General features: G+C 40.9%; 1 protein-coding gene across 1 annotated transcript in view; it reads left to right on the top strand.

The window, feature by feature from the left end:
* SLC7A14 (solute carrier family 7 member 14) overlaps positions 1 to 25,987 on the top strand; it is a 104,764-nt gene that overhangs the window by 48,682 nt on the left and 30,095 nt on the right. Inside the window, exons 3-5 of the mRNA XM_016127540.2 lie at positions 1,306 to 1,762; positions 23,436 to 23,672; positions 25,439 to 25,656. Coding sequence (XP_015983026.1) covers positions 1,459 to 1,762; positions 23,436 to 23,672; positions 25,439 to 25,656 — 759 coding nt within the window. The 5' untranslated portion in view covers positions 1,306 to 1,458. The remainder of the gene's footprint in view (positions 1 to 1,305; positions 1,763 to 23,435; positions 23,673 to 25,438; positions 25,657 to 25,987) is intronic.

The following is a 25,987-nucleotide window of genomic DNA, read 5'->3' as shown; positions in this document are numbered from 1 at the left end:
TTAGCAGCACATTTAGCCATACCTTAAAATTTTCTTTATAGAATTTTATAAAGCTTCTGGCTTCCAAAGAAAATAGCTTTATATAATCTTTGCATTTTTAATAACTGGACAAAACTTTTGAAATCATCTAATACAATAGTTCTCCAGTCTATCAGACCCAACACCTCTTTCTTGGTAATAACTGTCTTTGTTACACCCCTCTTTAATGTTTGAAGCAAAATTCATGTGTGATCTACTTGTATATAGCATATTTTACTATGTAAACACTCAGGTATGTCCAAAGGAAGTTGTCAGACACATGCACTATATGCAGAAATACTGCAAAAGGGCCCGTTCCAAACAGCAGGCTGCTACGGTGTGCTGAGTGGGAGATGCGGCAGCAGGGGAGCATTGCCGTGGGGGCCTTGGTTTTCTGAAAGTGTGACGAACTCCTCTTAAGTTCCAAACTAATGAATTTGCAGTCTTCCTTTGATTTATTCTATAGTGGTATATCTGGAAATTTCAATGCACTTGGATATAAAAACCCTCCCTAAAAATTCCCATGTGTTTATATGATAAACAGAGTGAGGATTTAGGTTCAGATCATCACAACCAGAATTTTCATCTACGAGGATATCTGTTGAGATACATTCCCACACATTCAGCATCTCCGGAGCCTGCACACCAAACACCAGGCACTCTCCGTGCACTCCTTGATCTTTGAGACTCCCTCCACCCCCCCCCCAAAAATGCTCAAAACATTTTCATTTCATTGAAAGCAAGGCTCCAAAACCTTCCAAAGCACTGCCCCTCTTGAGAGTCATAGATCTAATTTTACATCCTCGTGCAAAACAATGAGGCTATTGTGTCCCCAAAGAATATGCCCAAGAATCACAGACAAAGTCTTGGCCAAGCCAAGTGAAAAATATATAGAGTTTGGACAGATTAGCATGTTCGATGTGCCACACATTTTCTTAAGCTTGGTTCAGATATACTCTAATTTTTACTAGTTAGATTTTATTATCCCCATTATACAGTTGAAATCGAAGTACAGAGAAGCGAAGTGACTTACAAGGTCCCAGGGAAGTAAGTGGCAGTGTCCTGACTCAGACCATTCTCTTCAGAACAACTATGCAACGCAGTGCAAACTACAGACTGTCATTTAGCCCTGGAGAGGACACCAAGGGAAAAGCAAGCTTCCTGCGCATGAGGACACAGGATAGACCAGTTCTCCCAGTGCAGAGCGCGGACCTTCAATCCTGTCCCCAGGTCATGGTTTGTTTCCCACTTGGTCTCATCTTCTCTTTTCTTGTGTTTTTCCTGCAGACATTCATGCCCAGGAGAAGGCCACTTTGGGTCCCTCTGGACCTTTCCTAAAAGGGAGATCCCAGTGCACTAGATGAGTTCCAGAAGCATCCATTAAGGCTTCCATAGCCCTCTTCCGTCAACTGACCTTCACGTTAACTCCTACCACTCAGGATGAGTGGCTTCCTCGCCTCCCTGGACCCCCGGCGGGTGCAGTGGGGAGCCGCCTGGTATGCTATGCACTCCAGAATCCTGCGTACCAAACCGGTAGAGTCCATGCTGGAGGGAACAGGGGCTACCACGGCACACGGCACCAAGCTGGCCCAGGTGCTCACCACTGTGGACCTCATCTCCCTTGGTGTTGGCAGCTGCGTGGGCACTGGGATGTACGTGGTATCTGGCTTGGTGGCCAAGGAAATGGCAGGACCTGGTGTCATCGTGTCCTTCATCATTGCAGCTGTTGCATCCATATTATCAGGTAAGTGTCTCGGAGTGGCAGAGGACTGTGGAAAGCATGCTTGCCGGGCTGTTCATCCCACAATTCCAGAGTATCTAGTGGTGAGATGTATGAAGTGGCAGAAGATGGGTCATCCTGCTTCCTGTGTGCTTTGACTGCCAGGGAGCTCAGGGTTACGTTTTGGCTCAACTGTAGTAGCTTCCCTTTTCGCTGTTTTTTTGATACAAATAATTGTTCTGGTGCCCAGCCATCTCCCAACTTCTCATTCCCCCATCAGGTCCTAATGGCTCTATTTTTACTATAATTCTCCCTTTTATTGGAAGACAAGTCAATCTTTTTGTGTGGTGAGAGGAAGGATATAGCCAGGATATAAATAACGAATAAAGACCAGGCAGAGTAGCAAAATGAGAAGTCAGTAAATCTAATATGATTGGTATTTGACGAGCCTCAAATTGGCACTGTGACTCTCAAAAGGAGGAAACCAAAATGAGAAATATAAAGCCACTGTGAGACTCACATAGCAACATCTGTCACAGCACTTCAGCAGACTGATAGTCTACAGAGGTAGCTAAACTAGCACCTTCTCTTTTCTTGAGAAAGAATCCTTAAAAAACTCATTGTGTGTGTGTGTGTGTGTGCGCGCGCGCGCGCACGCACACGCACACGCGTTTTAATTAAGTACCAGGACTTAAACGTTTATCATCTGTGAAACGGCTATCCTATTTCCTTTGCCTTTCCTGCCTCCTCAGTCGTGATCTATGGTACCGTCCCAGAATGCCAGAGATAGATCAATGAACAATTTGAAAAAAAAAAGGAAAAAGAAAACTTTCTGGTTGTTGCTGGTTATAATGCAAAAGCATCAGGCAGATCATGTGGTTCAATCCATGAGTGGGAGAATGTCATGGTCTTTTCAAATGTTTCATAAGAAGTAAGAATGCTAACTTATATGGGAAGGTCTGTGTACATGCCATCATAAGAAATGTTCTGCGCTAATACTGTACATCTAGACTAAATAGTCTTTACTCATGTGGGATGCACAGACTAGGAACATGCAACCAGAAAGTACATTTGTTTAACATTTGACGTCTTTGCAATTTGATGAGAAAAATATTTCCAGACTTATTTTATTTATCTCCTGTCATGGCTTATTTCCTTGTTGGTTTTAACATCTTCTTTTTATATTCTCTATTATGCACGAACATCCTAATAATTGAAGTTGCTACAGAACAGAGGATATTTTTTCCTTATGGATAAAAATAAGTTATTCACCTGGATGAATTTCATGGATACTTGAAATTCTATTAATCTGATTGTAATTATTTTCAAACTTATTCAGCAAAGAAATTATTTGGGAGAAGGTGACAGATTTTTACCATAAATTTGTAGATCTGAAAGTGTTATCACATAGACTCGCCCAAAAGAAAAGGCAGACATGTAACCGGGAAGTCCCTACAGGGGTCACAGAGCCGATGGCTAAGAGTCCTCCTCAATTAACACAGATTGCTCAGTTTCCCCCAGATCAGTCCTGTTATGGTCCATTCCCCAAACCACAATGATTCCTGAGGACAAATCACCCAAATGTTACCCATCATGATGTTATAGTACATTTAGAAACCAGAACAAGACCCAGTCTCATTCTGCAAGACTGTCCCCTGTCACACTGCCCATGAGTGCTGTATAACCTAGGCTTTTCTGCTGCTCAGACGGACCTGAGCTTGGACCAGCCAGCGTTGGACAGGAGCCTGTTCCCACCAGCTGCCAAGAGCCCCAATTGTGCACACTTCTCAACTTTGCATTCAATGAGGTCATGTTGTTAACTTGAAATTGGTTATGATGGGAGTATTTATACCACAGAAATTGGCAAATGCTACAAACCAGAGTTGGTTTGTTTTCAGAGAGTTGGTTGTTTACTCCACTGAAAGCCACTGTACTGCCCAGTAACTGATGACTTCACCACTGCACCAGGCATCAAAAGAAAAGACTGCTTCTTCCCCAATCAGGGACGCCCCCTCCACGTATGGCTACATCCATAACATACTCTATTATGACTGATTCATCTCCCTGCTGAGGCCAGCCAGAATCCTCCTAGAGCCCCAGCCAAGGTCAAGACCAAACTAGCTTATGCCCAAGTTAGCACATTTATAGCCAGTTTCTTCAACCAGATCTCTAACTCAATGTCACTAAACTAGGGAAAGTCCCCTCCACTGTCTTCTTTCCACTCCTATGTCATCATCTCCATATTGCCTCTTCCTTGACAACTTCTTCATGTCACAATAATCCAACTCTCTTCAACCCTCAGACTTTTTAATACATGGTCTTTTTCTCCTTCTGGCCTTAACTGAAACTTGGATCAAACTTAAAAACAGTCCCCCTTTCCAATTGTATCTTCAGCCTCTTCTCAACAGTCTTATTCCCCTGGTCAAGTCTCTCCTATTGTAAAATATAATTCTTCATAGGCCCACATTCTCTTCTATCAACTTCCAGTCTTTCTCCTCTCCTCATCCAAACTCATCAAGAATGCTCATTGATGGCTCTTAACCTCTGTTTCATTCTTCGACCTGCTACTTTCTGGCATCTGCCCCCATTACCTCATGAAACTAACCTAAATGAGGTCACCAATGGCATCCTCTTTGCCAAATCTTATAGATATTTTTTAGCACTTATGTCACTGGATCTCTTGAAACATTTTATATTCTCTACTTTATTCTCTTCATAACTCTAATCGTTTCTTCTCTGTCTCCTTCATGTCTTCCCTTTCTCTACTTTTTCCTTAAATGTTGGTGTTTCTCACTCTGCATTCTCTCTAAGGTAATTATTTTCTCTCTCATGTTTTCAACTGCCATCGTCATCCCCATGCTTATATCAATTCATACCTCAGCCATATACATGTGCTCCAAGCTTCACACTGCCTACCAAACATCTCCATCTGGATGTTCCAACCACAACTTCATTCAACATATTCCAAATGTATCCTCTTCCTCCACACCAGTTCCTCTTTCTATTTATTCTCTCTCTCTCTCTCTCTTTCTCTCTCTCTCTCTCCACCCCCCACCCCCCAGTATCCACACATTAAAGATCAGTGAAAGACTCTGACTGGTTTTTCTTAGGTCAGGTGTTCACCTTTATATGGCTAGAATAATAGGATAAACACAGCTAACACCTTTGCTGATAGATGCCTAGTAAAGTGTACTAAATCAACTGCCCATTTAAGATTCATGATTAAATTTGAAGGTGAGTCCAGTCTCCAGAGTCTGCATTTATCTTCAGGATAAATGGCTTCTTGGTTGCAAGAGTGGAGTAAATAAAAAGTTAATATTAACAAGGTAATATCTGCCTTTTTCAAGGCAGAGAGAAAAAAACAAGTTGGAAATGAGAACATAAGAATAGTAAAGATTTATGAGAAGTGGTAAGGCCAATGGAGATAGGTGCTCTCAATGAGTCCAGGAACTTAAAATATTGAAAAAGTGTGCTAGAAAAGTATAAGTGAAGTCAAAGAGTGGGATGTTTGAAATTAAGATTTCAGAAGTGATACAGTAATGAGTAATGTTAATTTTAGATTTGAAAACTGGCTCAGCCACTGACATGTGACATCTTAGCAAGTTCCATAACTTCTCTGAGCCTCACCTTCTCCACTTTGAAAATGGTCATAGTTGTGAAGACTAAATGAGATGTGTGTAAAGTGCCTAGTACAATGCCTGATATATAGCACTAAATAAGTAGTTATTACTATTTTGTGCCAAACCCCATATTGGGAATTTGCCATATATTATCCTATTTAAAACTCATAATATCTCTTCAAAGTAGGTTTTATTATCTGCAGTTTTACATGTGAAGAAATTGAAATTTAAATAACAGAACCTAGATTCAAATTTGTTATGCCAACAATATCTTTCCACCTTGACTATGAATTTAAATCACTTAGGCAACATTTTTTTAAAATAATGAATTGGGGAAGGTGGGGTTAGCTTTATTGAGTTATAATTACATACAATAAAATTTACCCTTTTAAATATACAAATCTATGACTTTGACCAACACAGACAATTGTGAAACCCCTACCATAATCAAGATACGGAAAGTCCCATCACTCTCCAAATAATTCTTTCATGTTACATCTTTGTAGTTTTTCTCTCCTCCCTCCCTCAACCCCTAGCAACCACTTGTCATATAAATGAAATTATTCAATATGTAACCTTCTGAGTTTGGTTTCTTTCACTTAGTATGATGCAACATAAATTTATATTGCTCTTATCAGTGGGTTGTGCCATTTTATTTCTGAATAGAATTCTCTTGTATGGATATACCACAGCTTGCTTATCCGTTTACTAGTTGAATGACAATTGGGTTATTTCCAATCTGGAGTCATTATGAATAAAGCCATTAATAAATATTTGTGAACAAGTTTTTATGTGAACGCAGGTTGTCGTTTCTCTTAAATACCTAGAAGTGGCATTTTTGGTTTTGTGGCAAACTTTATAAGACACTGACCAACATTTTTCCAAAGTAGCTGTATTATTTTTCATTCTCTATACATGAGAGTTCCAGTTGCTCTGTACCTTGCCAGCACTCACAATTGTCATGTGTTGTTTTTTTGTAATTGTTTTGTTTGTTTGTTATTTTAAAAGTTATGCAGTGATATTTCAATGTGGTTTTAATTTTCATTTTCTTAATTACTAATATTGTGAACATCTTTTATGTGTTTATTTGCCATTCATCTGTCTTCTCTGATGAAGTGTCTGTTCAAATGTTTTGCCCATTTTTTATTTGGGTCTTCATCTTATTGTTGACTTTTAAGAGTTCTTTATGCATTCTGGATACAATACCTTTATTAGATATGTGTTTTTGCAAATATTTTCTCCCCATTTATGGCTCATCTTTGAATTGTCTTTCAATTTCTTCCTATTTCTTTTTTAAAATACTGATGCCCGGGCTCCACCGAGATATTCTAATTCGATGGGACTGGGATAGAACCCAGGGGTTGGTATTTTTTTAAGTTCTCCAAAGGATTCAAATGTACAGCCAGAGTTAAGAACTACTCTGTTATGGGAACCAAAACCTACCTTCTCTGCAGCCATGACCTATAGGAAGAGGAAACATATGTTAGGATAGAAACTACCTGGCCAACAGGTTTTCCTGGGATTTTCTTAGCCTTGTGGCATCATTCCCTATGCCATTTAAACCAGCTTATAACATGAAACAAATCTGATGAGGACAGAGAACCACTTTCTCTACAATTTGACAAGACCCAAAGTTACAATAACTTTCTAAGTTCCTCCTAGCAGTCCTGCATCTACACCAGAACTACCCACAGCTTTATCACAGTGGAAGGAAACTTCAGATGCAGCAGCTTGTGCTATAACCTTTACCCTTTGTCCAAAATGTCTTATCTACACTTTAATAGCTCCATGGACCATAACCAGACCCCAAGCTCATTACCAAACCTGAAAAAGCCCTTTTGTATATATACCAGATGAAGTAAACTAGGTAGGAGAAATTGTTTTTCTTCCTGGTTCCTACCTATAGCCTTGTTGAGGGACTGAGGGATGGAGGCAAGATGGTTTACAGAAATTCTCTAATTCACTTGGCTGGGATAAAACACAAAGCAAAACTCTCATGTTAGTGATGTCTGATGGTTAAAAGCAACCTTCCCCAGGAGGCTCCTATAAACTTGAGTTTGTATGAAGGATTGCCAGTTTAACTTTTTTTTCTAAGTTTATTTCCAGTTCTCTTTTAATGTTATTAAAAATGAACCTCAGAGAGAATATAAATCCAAATGACTCTTAAATTTAAGCACTTTCTATAATAACCCTCTAAGCCCATATCCCAAATGGTTTTGGTAAGGATTAAATGACAGTATATATACACATCAGTCCCCTGCCTGGTTCACAATGCCAGTAATTTTTATCACCTACTCATAAAAAATAGTTGGCAAAAATCTAATAATATATAGCCCAATAAAGATTTCGTGGGTACCCACCATACACCAGTCCTGGGACAGTACCAAAAATAAATAAGAAATTATCTCTGCTCTAAAAGACTCATTGCTTATTAATGGGTCCTTTATGAATACCAAACGTGGCAAATAACTATGAATAATAGTAGTAATAATAGTAATAGTAGCAGAAGCAGCTACCATTTATTGAGCTCTTACTATGTACTAAAAGAGTTCTAAGTGCTTAGTCACATTGTTTTCCTTAAACCTCACAAAAGCCTTACGGGATAAGTGGTATTATCATCCTCGTATTAAAGATGAGAAAGCAAAGGCTTCTGAAAAGTTTGGCAACTCTCTTAAGACTACTGCTTAAGAGGTGACAGAGCAAGGAATAGAGTGAAAGCGGGGAACAGAGTGACTCCAGAGCCCACTCTTTAATCACTTTCTTATTCTGCTACTATATTAGCAGATAAGAATTAGGTTCGATTGCATACAATAGAAAAATTTAAAATGAGAGATAACTTCACTTGTCTTTAATGTAAAAGAAACCTGAAGGGAGGCTGCTATTGTGCTCCCATAGTCACAGGAACTAAGGCTATTTGATCTTTCTGCCCTGCCATCCAGATGCTTGGCTTCTGTCCTCAAGATGACTTCAAGATCCAAAATGGCTACTGGAGCTCCAGTCAGTATGTCTCAGTTCCGGGTGGCAGGAGAAAGAACAGAAAGTTGAGGCAGGTCATTTCTCACATCTTTGTCCCCTTTATAAAAAGCTTATTCATAAGTTTGTCCCTACAACTTCTACTAACATTGGCTAAAACCTGGATACTCAGCCACAACAATCAAGGCTGATAAATGCAGTCTTCCGACTGGTTATATTTCCAATCTCAGTATTACAGAGATTCTGTTGATGGGAAAGAAAGGGGAAACTGGCTGTCACTTCCAGATCTACAATGGATGAACAATCCTTAAGCTCTCCAGTTCGCTGAGGTCAATTTGTTCTGAAATATTTAAGTAAAATTGGTGTTGATTCTCGGTAACGCACAAATAGAAAATCTAGAGCCCCTAGGGAGTTGTGAGGCTTCCCTTTCTCCCAGCTCTTCCAATTCTGAATGTCTATTTCTACAGAGTCTCTGTTTCCAGCTTGCATTCCGCTTCCAGATTGTCCCTTTTCTTCACCTCAGCATCCAGCTAGATGACACCCAGATCCTTCCTCCTCAAAACATCAGGAAGGCAAGACTGTATGTACAGTAATCTTTATAGAAAGTTTGGACCAGAGATGGAAAATACAGTGCAGTCCATTCCAACAGACATCCAGCTTACAATTAAATATAGGACATTCTAATTCTCCCTGATTTTAGAGAATGGCCACCAACCCCTTCTTCTCCTTGGCCCTAGCCTCCAGCCCCACTGATGGCCAGCCATCCCCTTTCAAACTCCCTAGCCTGTCCATTGTCAAGCTCAAAGATTCTTGTCCATATCTTATCCAGAGCAATTCGTGTATGGCTATCTCCCTCCAAGTTCATCCTGGCCATTCTCCAAAGTCTATCATCTTCCAAACAAAATGGTCCATCAAGATATTTCACTAAATGGAACAGGTTCTTAGAGAAGAGATTTGGAGACTAAGACAAGAAGGTCAGATACTATTCCATAGGCACTGAAAAGTTCAGTGGCATGACCAGATCTGTATTTTAGTAATAGTGGAGAGAGAAGATGGGTGGAGAAGCTGGTTATGTGCATACGGTATAGAACAGGCAAGAGATTATGAGGTTCCAGGCTCTGACTGTGGACATCAAAAAGAAGCTTAGGATGGAGAGCATTCAGGCATGGGTGGATGAGGGAGGCTGAGGGGAAAAGATAAGTGCTTTCTCTAGTTCATAATAAATGAGAATGTTTTTGAAATAATGTCATTAGAATGATGGATTTGCAACACCATTCTGGTGACAGACAGTGAAAGTAGAAACAGAAAACACTAGTATAGAGGATCCCCACAGAATACCAAGAGGGGGAGTAAACTAACCCTGTGTGCAGGACACTGCGTATGGTGCTGTCAGGTAGCACCTCCTTTCCACCCTCACCAACCCAGTGGAGGGAGAGGCGACTTTAGTTCCGTCCTCAGATGAGGAGCCAGACAGTCAGAGGTCAAAGTAGCTTCCTGAGAAGCAGACAGATATTTAGTGGCAGAGCCAGAACTAAAATCTAAAACTGGTGGACTCCAAAACACATTGTCTTCTATTCCAGCAAGCCTCCTCTGAGATCTTCGAAGTCAGTATATCTCACTAGATGTAGATTAATAAATTACAATCAATGAGAAGGATCTAAAAGACAATAAAGAACCATCGCACTGAGCAGCATTCTGCTTGACACTCTTAGTTTATGGTTTAGCACTAGTGTTTGTAATTCATATTTCCTACCATCCTCATTTGTTCATCATCAGGTAACTGAATCCCTGGGGAGGTGGTAAGGGAAGCAGAGCTCTGTCAAACAGATGCTTTTCCCCCGGGCAAGGCTCCCAAACTCATCCCTGGGCTGGTTCTGCGAAGGTTCGCAAAGCTTAAGCAGAGTCTCCCCTTTCCTGTATTCATCTCGTGTTGGATTTTCATGACTGAGGAAGATTTCTAAAGATTCAGAGTCTATCTAGTTAGTCTAGGTAGTTTATTTGTTTTGTTTTTCAGAACAAAACAATTTCCCTTCCTCAAACTGAAGCCAGACTTGAGAGGTGAACACCAGGGAGATCGGTCCTTTTGCAACCTATTCTCAGTGATCTAGATCACTCCTTCATTCTACAAATTTGCATTTATTTGTTCCCCCAACTATATCCAAGAACTGCTTAGAACCACCGTACTGTGGGGTAGGACAGGCAGAAACATTGAGAGGGTGGGAAGGAAGTGCGCACCGGTCTTCAAGCCTCTGAAGACAAGCTTCCCAAAATAGCGTCCAAATATACAGCTACATGTTGAAATTTTAATAATGATAGCAGCTATCCCTGATGTCTTTAAAGCCTCTAAGCCATAACTTAGTAAACACTCCCTAAATGTTAGGCATTGTTATTATTACTATTGTTTTTATGATTATTAGACAAAAACTATGTCCTAGGCACTGCGCATACATCAACTCATTTAATCCTCTCAAACTCTCTGCTTGGTAGACATCAGTGTTCCTTCCCATTTCGTGGTGAATCATAATAGCTAAATCACTGAGGACTTATAGTGTGCCTGGCACTAGCCGAACACCAATGGCATAATCCTTCCAACAAATCCTACAAAATAAGTGCCATTATTACACTCATTTTGCAGACAACAAAACCGGGGCTCACAGAGGTTAGGTGACTTGCCCAGGACCACACGGCGGTCAGTGGCAAAGGCCGAGTCTAACTTGAATTCTGCTTAGCTCCAGAGACTATTATTCCCAAGGTGCTTCATGCAGACACACCTACCCCAAAATTTAAAAACTTGCTAAAAAGAATCAAATGAATCAAGGAAACCTTCGCTCTTTGGGGGGTTTCAAAAGAGCCTGCCGCTCACTCTGTTGTACTAATTAGGAGAGCACTTTTCTAGCTCAAAACTTCTGTAACCCGGGTCACAAAAATGACTTCTAAGCTCAGCACCCTTCTGTCACCTGTCAGCAGTAAGAAGGGTGTTGTGAAGTGCATGTAGCTCTTCTATACAGGGCTGATTGACAGCCCTGTAGGAAGGATGTCAGTTACCAGTTCAGAGAAGGCGAATATATTTTTATAGAAACTTGCAAGTTTCTCAAATTGCTAATTGTGAAAATGAGTTTCCTCCAGCAAACGTAGGAGAACCTGGGCTTCTTTCACATTTTCTACAGCACCTGGTAGAGTGACTAGTACATCCCAAGAGTGCCTAGCATGGCTATGGGAGGGACTGGCCACCTGCCCTGGGCTCAGCATAGCAGAGGTGCTTCAGAAGGCAGGAAAGAATTCCCAGACAAAGAGCTTGGCATCGATGTGAAGAAACAAGACAGGCACACGTGAAATGCTTATTTTGCAAGAGACAGTAGGGTCTGGGTCAGAGGTCAGGACACCTGAGATTTAGTTCAGTTCCAGCTCTGTCCTTCAGCAACTTGGGACCCTAGGGCAAGTAATTCACATTTCTTGACCTCAATTTTCCCTCTGTAAAATGAAGAGTTTCAATTACATTGCCTGTATGAGTTAGGGTAGATAAAGAACCCAAGGGGGGGGGAAATTTATACAGAAATATCCAATGTCTCAACTCCCCATGACCACCACACACACGCATGCACTTCCCAACCCTACGTAGCAATGAGTCCCTGTAGCTGATCTCCCTCACACCAAGCCTTGCTCTGCCATTTATTACTTGCATGACACGAAATGTACCTAACCTAGAGCTTTCCAAAAATTACAAGTGTGCTAATATGTCGATACCTCAGCCTTCAGGGCAGCTGGGAAGTGACCAAGGCCCCTGGCTAGTCCTCTCTACCTGTAAGCATCCTTGCCCCTTTACACATGACATCCTTCCCATATCCATACAAATAGCATTATTATCTAAGTCCGTTATGTCAGATGAAAAAGATTGGGAAGTCCTGATAACCTGTTCAGATCTTGGATTCATCATCAGTAAATGGAAATAACATTACCCTTTTCATCATAACCATCCTGTGATGGTTAGATCATGGATGTAAAGTGCTCAGTATAACTGGTGTGCATAGTTAATGCTCAGTAATGTTTGTTCTTGCTATTATCACAGCTGCATGACTATTAGCTAGGTCTCCAACTTAACAAGGCTAGGTGTGTCCTTAAAGCAAACAAGCAGCCCCTGGCTCAGGTTCTGAAGCCCCTCAGTACATACCTAGCAAAAGACCCAGAAGGTCTGCCTCCTACTCACCCTTTTTCCAGATGAAACTTGTGCAAAGATCATACTTTTACTTTTGAAGGTATTTGCCCAAGAAGATTACCATCCCTACCAGGACAGCCCACTTCAAAAAAGCTGTGCTTCGAAACATAAATAGGCTGTGGGGCAGAAAACAAGCAAATAAATACATATAATAATTACAACTTGTGATCAGTGGTGTAAGAAAATGAAATGAAATACCATCACAAAGTACTCTCTCTGAGCAAGTGATATTTAAGCAGCCTCAACTCTGTACACTTAAATAAGTGCTAGAGATGTGTAAGGCACAATGAACACGGAACAACCACTAGAGACAAGAGTGCTGATGGAAACCCATGAGGAGAAGTTATGCCAAGCACCAGCCCTCACCCTTAGAGACCTGGTACAAGGCAGACTTTGTGCCCAGAGTCTAAATGGCTGACCACAGCTGCTCGGGAGCTTTGCACGTGTCGGCCCACCTGCTCTGAACATTCATGGCCCTCCTCACGTTGCTAGGTCACAGAGGCTGGTACTAAGAAACGATGGCCATCAAGGGAATCAGAGAGGTCCTGGAAAATTCCACTCGGCCCTGGCCAGGGGCTGATATCACCAAAGCAAAGTGTGTGAGTAGAGAAAAGAGCTAAGGGGAGAACTTTGTTAAATGGCTATCGACAGAGGTGAGAAATAAGAAGCAACAAAGAAGAAAGAAAAAATGTGGGCAGAGGAGGAGGAGCAGGATTGAAGGAACAGCGAGCAGCTCTTTATACAAGGAAACGAAGGTGTAAGCCCTGGTGTCACACGCTGAAGAAATACTCATAAAAGGCCATTCAAGTTGATAGCCTATGGGTTGGAAGTGGCCGTATCTGGGATGTAGTGTAAGCAGACATTACAATGCAAAGGGTAATTGGCATGGAGAAGAGGGAACAGCAAGCAACAGAACAAATCTTTGATTTAACAACCCAAGAAATGCATTCATCCTGGACCCGGTATGTGCTGTGCTTTACTGAGTGCCAGCGAGTGGCTGTATGTGTGTGAAAAGCAATGATTTGCTAATATGCATTACAAACGTTTCATACTATACTTTACCATTGTCCATTTTCATGGATCTAGACCAAAAAAAAAATTCCTTTGCAAAGTAGTCGAAAACATATATACATATATGGGTACATTTACATGTATATGTACATATGTATATATACACAAGCATGTCTTTAGATCCTATCAATTCTTCAGGGACTTTCTATCTTGCAATAAACTTAATAGCCCTTGGCTACCTTTATTTATCTTGAAACTTATTTATAAATACCCCAGCTTATAATTTATCAGGCTTTTTAAGAAGATACCCAAACTAATGAATTTCTCTTAAATGTGAAACATAGATACAAATGCTGTTCCTTTGCAAACATTTCTAAGAATGTTTCCTTATGAGAGCACTTGATACTATAAACCCACCTAGAGTACTTGATGTTTGCCTTGGAGGAATTCCTCTTTCAAGAAGCCCCCAACATATCAAAGGGAGTCACTATTCACTGTACAAGACTTGTCTTGCAGCAAAGTCAGCTCATATCCCACCGTCGCCATTGCATTTCGTAGGCACCACCACTTGGAAACAATCCATGGGGATCATCTAGTTGAGAATCTTAGAACAGTAACCAGCACATCCTTGTCAGCTGCGCACCCTGTGCACAGTATCGTTTACTGAGCACGCAGCATCCTTCCATCCTCATAGACCAGTAGATGGCAACACTTACTCCTTAAAATACAAATTTCATATTTCTGCCCACAGAAGGCCAAATTTTACTAGTGTATCGAGGGCCTGGGAGTAGAAAGCAAGAGGGGAGAAGGACAGAGGTAAAAGTGGTAGGTGTTTGCATGGGACGAGGGAGCAGAACTAGAAGTAGGAGCAGTAGCCGAATCCCCAAACCCAAAAGATTCTCTCCAACAATCTCCTAAATCCCTGGTTTCTGGCTCTGCACCACCCTCCCTATGTGTTGGTTCAGTTTGGAAAGAAGTCAAGATGGCACTTCTTATGAGGGGTGTCTAATGTCTCTGAGAAGGTCCTCAGAGAGCAATCCAGGCCCACGAAAGATTCTCTGTGGCGCACCCTCCTGGCACCTACTGGGAGTGCATTCCATCCCGGTGGAATCTTGGTTCCCCTTGTGCCTCAGATGGGCGGAGGAGACCACAAGAGGGCTCAGGTGTGCTCTCCGGACGCCGCCTTTACCTCTGTTCATTATATTCTCAGGGCAAGGGAGTCATGGCCTGGGCCGCTCACAGAAGCTTCTTAGGTCTATCACCTTTGTCGGTGCCACTTTCATCTGCTTTAGAAATGGGGGCACCGCCTACTGCTGGAGAGTGATGAGCTGCAAAATATTTGGGTGAGAGAATTGCTAGTTGTCACTTCAACGTCCACTCTCCTTTCCTTTCTGCACAAAGCTTTTTTACCCCAGTTAAGCGTGAGCTAGAAAACAGGAAATTTCTCTTCACCTCACAATTTCTAACTAGATTTGTGGAATAGACAAGATGTTTCTAGATTAAAGATTTAAAACCTAGGAAGAAACTTTTCTGTGTTCTGTTTTAGAAGTGAATTGAGCACACATAGGGTTTGGTCCAGACTTCAGATAATTTCTGACATCCCTGCCAATGCTGAGTCCGTGAAAACATCAGCCAACAGCACTTGCTTCCAATCTCTTTTATCCCACCTCTGAAGCAAAGGTTCTTGTATAAACATTCCAGAGGCTACTGCTAAGTAAAGCTCTCTGAGATTCCTTTTCCTTGCATGTAATAATATCCATAGCTCCCAATGGAGGAGGAGCTACTGTGTGCCAGGAACCATACACATATTCCTGAAGACCTGTAGCAGCCTGCACAGTAGATATCACCATCACCATTTTGCATTGGGGAAACTAAAACTCAGTGAATTAGTTGACTTGCTCAAGGCTACAGTCGGTAATAATTTTAGTTATCATTTATTTAGTTATCAATTATTACAGTCGGTAATAATTTTAGTTATCATTTATCATTTATTGTTGTGTTCCAGGCACTAGGCAACATGGTCTATGTGCATTATCTCTTAATTGTCATAACCGCTCTCTGAGTCTCTCCTCAGAGGCTGTGTGACTCATATGACACCTCACTGCCTGTCCTAGAGCAAAGAGGGGCTGCTTATAGAGGCCTCAGTATTCCCTCACAGCTCATCTGAACATCAGGTAGGAACCATATGTAATAGGCTTGGCACAGGTAGATGACAAAATCATGCCTTTGCCCTTCGCTTTTGTAAAGTCTTCTCCCCTCCAAGGTTGCTTTTGGCAGTAACTGAGGTCTTCTCCATATAAATGTTAAGAGCAGAAAAAAGGCGGTGCCAGCCCCTCTGCCCGCTGGGCAATGAAGAGGCCCAGGTCTGAATGGGAAGATGGCCTCAGGGAACAGCTACCCCTATAAATGCTTCCGTTGGAAGCAACCACATGCTCATTATTATTATTACCATCTTCATCATCATGTGATAAAGCAATGTGGTAGAACAATGTGCATTTATGAAAGTTAACAATAGCGAGACCACACAAAATGATACTCAAATTCATCATGTTATGGAAACTGTTATGGATCGAACATCGGGCCTCCAATAGCCTCTACATATTTTCATAGAGGGAAATGTAGAGAAGGGAGTAAATAGATAGTCTGGTCACATTTAATCAGCAAATTATTAAACTTCCTTGACTTGTTTCAGGGGTCACTTCTCTGACCACACGGACAGCTTCTTTCCTTCCTGTTTATATGTTGATATATTGGTCCTGCGGTTTGGAGAACTTTCGAGTTCTCTATTCCCTACCCAACTGTAATTGGAGCCCTGTCAGGTTTAGTAATTAATGGTATCACACACACCCTGATTAAAGATGCCGTCCATCCCCTAAACACAGGCTCCTTCTGTCCACCCGAGGCCTGCTTTGGCAGAAAAATTATAAGTCTCTTCCTAGACGCAAAGAAACATAGGCATCCCCAGACAAATTGCTTTGCTTCCAGACGCATTTGTAAAAATCACCTGGGCTTCACTGACAGGTGAGTGGCCAAGGTTGCTCAGGGAGAAGAGACAGCAACAGTGAGGTGAGAGGAAGAGAGAGCTTGACAGATTAATCCCTGAAAAAGAAACCTTCAATTTTCTTGGCTAATAAAGAGCATTGGGAAGAGGACATCAGTGTGGATAACAGGGTCCCGCAGCATATGATGGGGACCTAAATAGATGATTCTCAGAATTCAACAACCTGCTTCTCAAGGAGGACAGCAATGGTGGGGATACTTTATCATTCACTACCTTGAATTCAATGTCAAAGAGAAAGGAAATATTTCCAAGAGAATTCACACTTTATTTCTCTCTGAGGTCCTGTGATTTCTCCTTATGACCCACTCTCAATCTACATTTGAGCAGTACTAGCAACCATAGCAATAATATATGACATTTCTTAGTCCTGTTGTGAATTTACAAATGGAAGAAAGATGCTTTAAGAAGACTAAGAAAATTAGAAGGAAATGAGTATTAACCACGTCAGCAAAATGCTATATTTGGTGAGGACTTTCTTAAAGACATGTTTGGGCCTAAGTGGTGAATTGCACTGGTGTAATCCAACCACTGATTCCACTATCTGTCTGGGAGATGACAGATAATTGACACTCAGGAGGCACTGCCTTCACGGATGAGGAATCGGTGACCTCATCCATTTGCCAAATCAGCTCACCTGAACCTTCCTTCCTCCCTAGTATGAAGTATTATAGATACAGTATGTTCAAAATAACTCATCAGGCCTGATGTCTGCAACTCCTCCCCATCACACAAAGCAAGACCCTCTGATAGTGACCCTCTTAACACTTAAGACATTACTGATCCCAAAGGCCTGAATGAAACCTCAGAGCTGGCAAATCGTTTTCTTGGACACCTCCCTCCACTTCCTCTCATGTCTCCTGATATCCTCTTTCCCTTTGAACAGTCCTGGCTGTCCAAAGACCTTACTTCAAAACTCAATTCTGCAGCTTTAAACCAGCTCATGCATTTCCCTCCCACCCCCTGCAACCAAATCTATCTTCCTGTTTTATCTTAATTGTTGGTTTTCTGGTCTGTCTTCTCTAGTAGACTGTAAGACCCACAAAAAAGGGATAATATTCTTTCTGTTCATCTTTTAATCATTAAAAATTAACATAGAATCATAGAGATGGTACCTTATGAATGTTTTGGATGAATGAATTAATTTAAAGCTCCTTGAACTGGATATTCAGAGACCTCTGGTCTAGCCTAAGCTCTGTCATTAATTGAATATGCACCTTCAAGTCTGGGGCTCAGCTTCATCATCTATGAGGTAAGAGAACAAACCCAGTGAACAGTTGACACCCTTTCCCATGCCATGTGAGTCCACAGAGGAGGGTCAGGGGCCTTGGGGACATGTGGAATGAGGAAAACTCTGGACAGGCCAGCCTCAAATCTCCTGCCCCTCTTCAAAAGGGCTGCCCTGCTCTTACTTATTTATGTATTAGGCTCTCAAATAAGACTGCAAAGGGTTGTACAACCAAGACAAAGCTTTAAAACTATAGACATAGATAAACTGTTCAGTCCTTTTCAGTTAGATTCCCCCAACCTATTTAAAAGATCCCACCCCCTCAATCACTTAATTCCAGTCCACCTCTGTGGGCTCAACTTCCTCGGTCTCCAAATTAGCCTTCATATGTCATTCCAGCTATGCCTTTTCATTTGCCTGAAACCATCCTTTCCCATGGTTTTCTGCCTGGCATCACCCAGCTCACCATTAAGATGCAGTTCAAAAGCTCCCTACCCCCTTCCTTTCCACTCCTCCAGCAACCGAAGACCCATGCTAAGAACCACGCTCACCCACAATGCTCCAAGAGCACCCTGTAAACAGTCTACAATATTAAGACTGGCCATGTGGAATCACCTGTATATTAAACTCTTTCCTGACTGAAACGTAAATGCTTCACAGACAGGAGATCTGCCTTACTTAGCATTTGTGTCTCTGGTATTCACTAAAGGATCAGTTTAGTAGGCACTTAACAATGTGTTTCACGTAAAGGAAGGAAACTAGGAAGTCAGAAGTTATTTAGGAAATTGGCGAGTTAGTTGATAAGTAGGTTAGGGAATTAACCTACTTGTTAATGAGGAAATCTCTCTTTATCTGAGTAATTAGCATTTGAATGTGAATAACCACTAGATTTAATATTTCCAAGTGAAAGTACACTTGTAAAGAGTACTTATTTATCTAATGGCTTTCTTTGGTGCAATGTGGAAGGAAATACATTTCTTAAGGGAGAAACTCTTCTTTGTCTTTTCCCTACTCTCAGCTGGGTCTTTCTCCTTTACACCGTCTTAGGCTGGAGAATATTGGCCTCCTGGTTCTAAGAAAACAATCAAGAACCAGGGCAGGCTGTGAGTGACAGGTTGAAAGTAGAGAAGAAGAAACATGAAGTGATTATCTTTACTATTGGGTAGCACTGTCTAAGGCACAATTGAAAAATGTGGGAGGATTTAACTGAAGGCTGGCCCATCATTCCAATATATGATTAAACCACAGACTCTCTAAGTTGGAAAGAATTAACATTGAAAGGCACTAAATTTTTCTGAACCCCGAATCATACATTATTTGGGGTACACAAGAGAAGATCGATAGAGAATATTTGGAATATGGAATCTCCTGGTATCCTGTCCCACCCTTTTTTCAATGTGTAAGTTCTATTTGGTTGCTTTTCTGGCTGGCGATGTGTCACTTTAAAAATAGTTCAGGGAATAAAAATGAAACAAAACACTAGGGATATGGCAAAATAAAAACAGAAGTACATTTATAATATACTTAAAGAGTAGGTAATTGAAAAGAATATTAGATTTGCAAGCTATGAGAAGTCATTCTTATTCCCTCTAGTCCTACAGAAATAAATCGTCCATATTTCTCAAGGACCTAGACTTGTTATCTCTGAACAACTCTAATAGGAAAGCTTCAATCATGTGGTCTCCAGCATGTGGTCAGTCACTCATTGACGGCTATCTGGACCTCAACATTGTATTCTATATTGATTTTCTATAGCTACGCAGTTACACTTTTAGAATCAATATACCTTTCTATTTCTAATCACTGGATAGTTAGAGAAGGAATGCAAAATCACTTTGACGATACCACAGGCAAACACGGTTATGAAGGTAACTCTGGAGCAAGAATTTTTTTAAATACATTACTAAATTGAGTAAAAATTATTTATACATTTATCTCTCATTTAGTATAGTGATTCTCCACCTAATGCACCAAACAAACTTCAGGTAATAAATACTTTCCAATCCCTTCTTTACTATTATGAAATACAAACAACATAATGTTATCTTTCTACACACTTAGTATTTTTAATTAATATACCCTAAATATGAAAATAAATTTTAAAAGTAATTTCTAATAAAAAAATATTATTTCAATGTGTGAATGCTGGAGCATAAGTACATTAGGAGGCATAATTAAGTCATCAGATGTTTGCTATCATTTGTAGTGTAGACCACTACAAATACAACTGCTACGAATGCACACTCATGTCAGTGTGCTGTTTGATGTTCAAAGAGTATGGGTTACATTGCTGTGGATAATGTGGTTTTTCAAAAAAAAATGATCAACTCTTGATATATTCCAAACAAAACAAATTACAGCTATCCCTCAATTTACCCAGTTGTTGCACTCTTGGAAAATTTACCGTGTATAAAACCATGAAAAAAAAATTATTTGTGTTAATATACAAAATGGAGATAGAATCAGGATCAGAAATTATAAGCAGGTTTTCACTTGCATGAATCTCGATTGAGATTTTCAGAAGTCATGTAGGACACAGGACAATGCTTCATTCTGTGGGATGGTCTCACACGTCGCAGAATGTCTAACTGCCCAGACCTCTGCCATTTAATGCAGCTTGTGCCCACAGTTGTCATGCATCCATAGGCACCCCCAAAGATTTCCAGAATTCAAAGCCAAGGAGGCAGTACCACCTCTGCTGAGAACCACTGGTTCACAGTATTTTCTACAAAGCTACCCTCATTGACTCAGATGATTAAGAGTTGGCTCTAGCTGTGAAACCAAGGAATGATAGCACTAGAAAGGCCTGAATCTTATCTAGCCAGCCTCTCGTTTTACCCATGTAAAATAAATTGTTCATGGACACTCGGTTACTACATAATCTAGGATAAAAACCAAGACTTTCCTTTCAGTGATTTTTATTTCTTATTGAAATTAGAAAGACCCTCTCTGTGTTTACACACCAGCTATTTGAAGATAGTTGAATGATTTGCAATATTTTCCAGGATATTTGGGGCTGAAATCACTTCTCACCACTGAGCCTCAATGCCAGGTACAATATGCTCTACTGTCCACCGAAAGCCTGGATTCCCACATACAAATAAAAAAGAAGGATTTTTTAAATGTTATGAAATCTCTTACAATGTATCCAAAAGAATGATTCTTGAGAGCAGAAATTGTCTTACATGGTTAGTACCTAATTGATTTTCTCACTGTTCTCCCCAAACCCCAATCATCAGCATCTAAGCGAGACCCTGGGAAGTGAATGACTAAGACCCCACGTGCTCCTGCTCTGTGCATAGCACAGGGCCTTTCCCTGCGACTCAGTACAGCAAGATACTGGCCTCTTCACAAGACCTACTGAAGTACTGGCTACTGAGTTCTGACGGTGAATTGGGCATTTTTGAATTTGATTGACAGATCAAATATTAAGCAGAAAATGTTGTATTGCACAAACCACAATACTAGCTTTCCAAATTAAATTTGCAAATTCATGCCTATTCCAAAATCATTGCTTGGAAAAGTTCTATTTATAAGTCTTGTGTATTATCAGGCCTAAGGAAGGGTGAAGAGAAGCTCATAGCATATAAGAATTATTGGATAAAGCTGTGGATTCTAAACCAGAGAAATTAGTTGCCTCCTAATCCCTTCCTCACTCTGCTCTAGAAGAGCAACCTGTTCTGTATGTAGGAACTCAGCTCTCTTCAGGAGGAGAGAACACAAAAAGTCCTCCAAGCGAGAAAACACCAAGGTCCTCGTATTTAGTGCTTACACACTTCTATAATTTCCTCACTGAGAAGTTCCTTAGGCCTTCCTTCGAAGACCACTTCCTCTTAATTTTAGATTCACTCTAACCATTTAAACATCAGATGTTGGAAGCAGCAATTTAGAAAAGGAAGAAGTCTGACAGCAACAAAGAGAAGCGACTGACAGTCTGACCTCCAGGAAGGAGACGGAAAACTGTTTTGGGCTGACGTAGGAACTTAAAATAATACCAGCCCAGGCCATTTAATGTAGGAACAGATGGCTTTGATGTCCCTGAGAGCACCTCTATAATACCGAGCAACATAGTAATTGATGTAAAGTTAGATTATGCTCAATATATTTTGTAGCACAATTCCATACAGCAGGTAGAACCCTGCCATGACAGAGTAGAAAGACCCTAAACAGAGGATCCTAGCCTAATTCCTTTATTTTACAAAGGAGGAAACCAAATGTAAAAGGGTAGAACAGGTTCACGGTAGAGTTGATACGACTGCGGCCCAGTTGTCCCGGCGCTTCTTCCATACGGACACGCCAGCAACCCACGCCACTGAGAGGGAGGACGAGAGATGTTGTATCACGTTTACTCATTCATTGTCATTACTTTTGACATCTCTGTTTTTGCTTCTTTGCATTGATTTCTCCCCCCTTCAAAAGGAAAAAGAAACCTGCTCTCTTTTTTCACAAAAGAGTGAACTACTGTTCCCTGATTTGTGATGAGAGAACCTCAGGGTTAGCCCCTAACAAAATTGGGACTGAAAGTGAAGTTTACTTTGAGTTCCCGCCTACGTCCTCCTACATCCCATTCCTACTTGTTCCCTCCAAGCTGTCCCATGTTTGTCCTCCAACTTGCTACCCCACCCACTAGCCCCACACCCAGAGTTCCTGGCACAAAGTAGGAAACTCAACTCTCAGAAGTTTTGGTATATTCTTTGTCTCTTTCTAATTTGATCTCTAATTCCACCAAACAAAGAATGAGGCAATGTATCAGTGTTTTTCAAATGCAAGCAGGGAGCTCATTAAAATGCAGATTCCTGATCTCCATCTCCTGAAATTATAATTCAATACATGCTTCTGATGGAAGTGGCCATGGCCCATGTTGAAAAACACATGACTTCTGCTTGCTTCTTCAGCCTTGTCTCCTCTCAGTCCCTCAGGCATACTCCGCTTCACCCAAATACTTCATACCATCTTCCTCTACTTTCTTTGTCTAGTCAATTCCTCCATATTCCTCAAACCGGCTGATGCACATGTCTCGCATCTCTGTTCTCACTGTTCCTGTATATCTCTACATCACTGAACTTATACAGCCTGCCATGTATGCTGACTTTCTGATATATATCTTGCCTTGATAAAAATTTGCATTTTTATCAACCCCTCCCACCCCAGACATAGCACAGATCACTCATAGTATCACTCTCAAATGAGAGCACCTTCTGCAATACGTAAAAATTAAAGAAAAGAATGTTACCCATAATCTAACCCTGGTAACAGCAATTATGAGGATCACAATGAATTCGGCCCTGTTTGCTTAGGATATCTGATACCTCAGGAACAATGAGAGAGACACACACAACAAATGGGAATTTTTCTAAATAAAGATTAGTTTAGAATTAGTTCCGATTATCTCCCATAGATTCAGGTTAACAAGTTTTTCCAATGTGAGATTGGAAGATATTAGTACGGATTTGAATTGATTCATATCCAATGAACTTCGTGTGTTTGTTCTAAAATCTCAGAGATTCCCAATATTTTCTACCCAAAATGGTTAGCCACCAAGAGGTTAGCTCATCTCTTAAAATCCACCATCCATGTGTGTTTGTCCCATATAGGTGTTTGCTATGCAGAATTCGGAGTCCGCGTCCCCAAGACCACGGGGTCGGCTTACACCTACAGCTATGTCACTGTTGGGGAGTTTGTGGCATTTTTCATCGGCTGGAACCTGATCCTGGAGTATCTGATTGGCACTGCGGCCGGTGCCAGTGCTCTGAGCAGCATGTTTGACTCGCTGGCCAACCACACCATCAGCCGCTGGATGGTGGACAGCGTGGGAACCCTCAATGGCCTCGGTGAGACAGCCACATCCTCTTACCCCAATATGCAAACGTACTGAGCCAAATAAAAGGGTTCCCCTTTCAGGATGCAGTTTGAAAAAGTGTACCAAGAGCTTTAAATATGTTTTTTTCCCCATGAGTAATTTATCTTCTGTGATTCTATCCAGAGGAAGTCAGTCTAATTTCCAAAAAGCTTTCAACAAAAAATATGATCATGAGAGCCTTATTTATAATAACAAAAACTTAGAAAAAGCTTCAATATTCTACAGTGGAACAAAGGATTGCTTAAATTGTGGAAGTATTATGTAGTTAATTAAAAGAGAGGCTAGGAAGACTGTTGTAATAACATGGAATATATTTTTAATGTAACGGCATGTGAGGAAGGATGCAAATTGTACATGTGTTACATTTGTAACTATATAAAAATAAAACTAATGCCAAAAAAAAAAAAAAAAGAACTGTAAGGAACATCTCCAAGGGTATTATCAGAACATTTTTTTTAATTTTCATAGATAGACATGAATTATTTTTAATGAGAAATATATTTTTAAATATATTTTTTTAAATGAAACAAAATGGATTCCGGTCTAGCAGTGGTCGAGGATAAGTAATGGAACTGAGCAAATAATAAACAATCAGAAGTTCACATAACAATTACCTTGAGACTTCAGGCTCTGTGCATCACTTGCTACCCACTTTTCACTCTAACGTCTGATTTTTATCGTTTTACATGCATGGAAAGCTAAACATTAGTTGAGGAAGCTTTAGAGTCTTGCCTTAAAACTTCCAGGGACTAATTCAAGGTTGGTTGTGTGCAAGTCATTTGACTTCTTTGTCCCTATCTCAGAAGAATTGACATAATGCTGAACATTCACATACCGTGAGAAGATAAAAAGTATGAAGACCAAATGTTCTCAGTATACTAATTTCACAAAATTTTAGTTCCACAAAGGTCTTCCAAAATCAGATAGTCTAACCCCTTCGTTTCACAGATGAGGCCCAGAGAAATGAGTCACTTGCCCAGAGAGTCAGACAGTTTTGGCTTTGGGTCTGTGCACATATTTACATTGTGTGCTTAACAGCAATTTAATTTAATTTGACCTCTCTGGATATGGGCAAAAGCACAGCTGAAATTCAGGAGCCCGACTGCTGAGGCAGTGCCTTTTCTGCTCTACAGAGGGCAGAAGTCCACTGGCCAGCAGACAAGACCCAGCAGGCAGGGCGAGTTCAATGGTCCATTTTCTCTGCAATCACATACACATAAAGGGAAAGAACGCCCTTCTTCCAATAGTTTTCAAAAACACACATTTTCAAATTTTCTAATAAAGAAAAGATTACTGAAAGAGAAAGAAAAATTCATGGACTATAAACGGAACAACAATGAAGATAAAACGGTTTTCAAATAATATGTTGGACCCATATACACATCCCAAATGTCCCAGGATGGTTCTGACCTCAGATGTTCTGTGTCATGGTTCCAGAGGCACTGTTGTAATTGTCATATCATGTATCCCAATTTTTAGTCTAGGACATCAGGTCATCTTATCTATATACTAATACCTTCCCGTTTGCAAATAGACACTTGTGAACCACAGTGTAGGCACATGCACACAAACGCACACATACAAACACGCACACACATAGCTCCTTCTCCTCCCGCGGTGGCAAAGTGACCGCGCTTCCCAGGGCTTAGCGCAGATGCCCTGCGGCGGCTGGGGCTGGCAGTTTGCATGGCTCTTTTTTCCCTCTGGACAGTATTAACTCATGTCTTTCCCTTCCAGGGAAAGGTGAAGAATCATACCCGGACCTTCTAGCTCTGGTGATCGCAGTTGTCGTCACCATCATCGTTGCGCTGGGGGTGAAGAACTCTGTGGGCTTCAACAACGTCCTCAATGTGCTGAACCTGGCCGTGTGGGTGTTCGTCATGATTGCAGGCCTCTTCTTCATCAATGGGAAATACTGGGCTGAGGGCCAATTCTTGCCCCATGGCTGGTCAGGGGTGAGTTTATTCCTAAATCTTGGTGTACCTGTGGCTGGCTGGGCCTTCCACCCTGTGAATGGTCTGAGACGTATTTTCAGGAAAATGCTTCTCTGTCTCATAATCTTCACAGAACTCTCTTCATCACCTTTTATTGGAAAGTTCTAAAGAAGTAGGTTGTTTTATTTGTTTTGCAAGTATTTAATAACATTCTAATAGGTAACTAATAGATTCAGTGTTTTTGGTCCCCTGCAATACCTAATACCATACTAAGTGCTTTACATGTTATATCTCATTTAATCTTTCTAATAACCTTGCAAGGAAAATATTTACATTCTCGTCTTACACATGA

Source organism: Rousettus aegyptiacus, unplaced genomic scaffold (genome assembly GCF_014176215.1).
Source record: "Rousettus aegyptiacus isolate mRouAeg1 unplaced genomic scaffold, mRouAeg1.p scaffold_m13_p_4, whole genome shotgun sequence".
Classification (NCBI taxonomy): domain Eukaryota; kingdom Metazoa; phylum Chordata; class Mammalia; order Chiroptera; family Pteropodidae; genus Rousettus; species Rousettus aegyptiacus.
The sequence above is the reverse complement of the archived record's forward strand: the minus strand, read 5'-3'. Positions and strand labels throughout refer to the sequence as shown.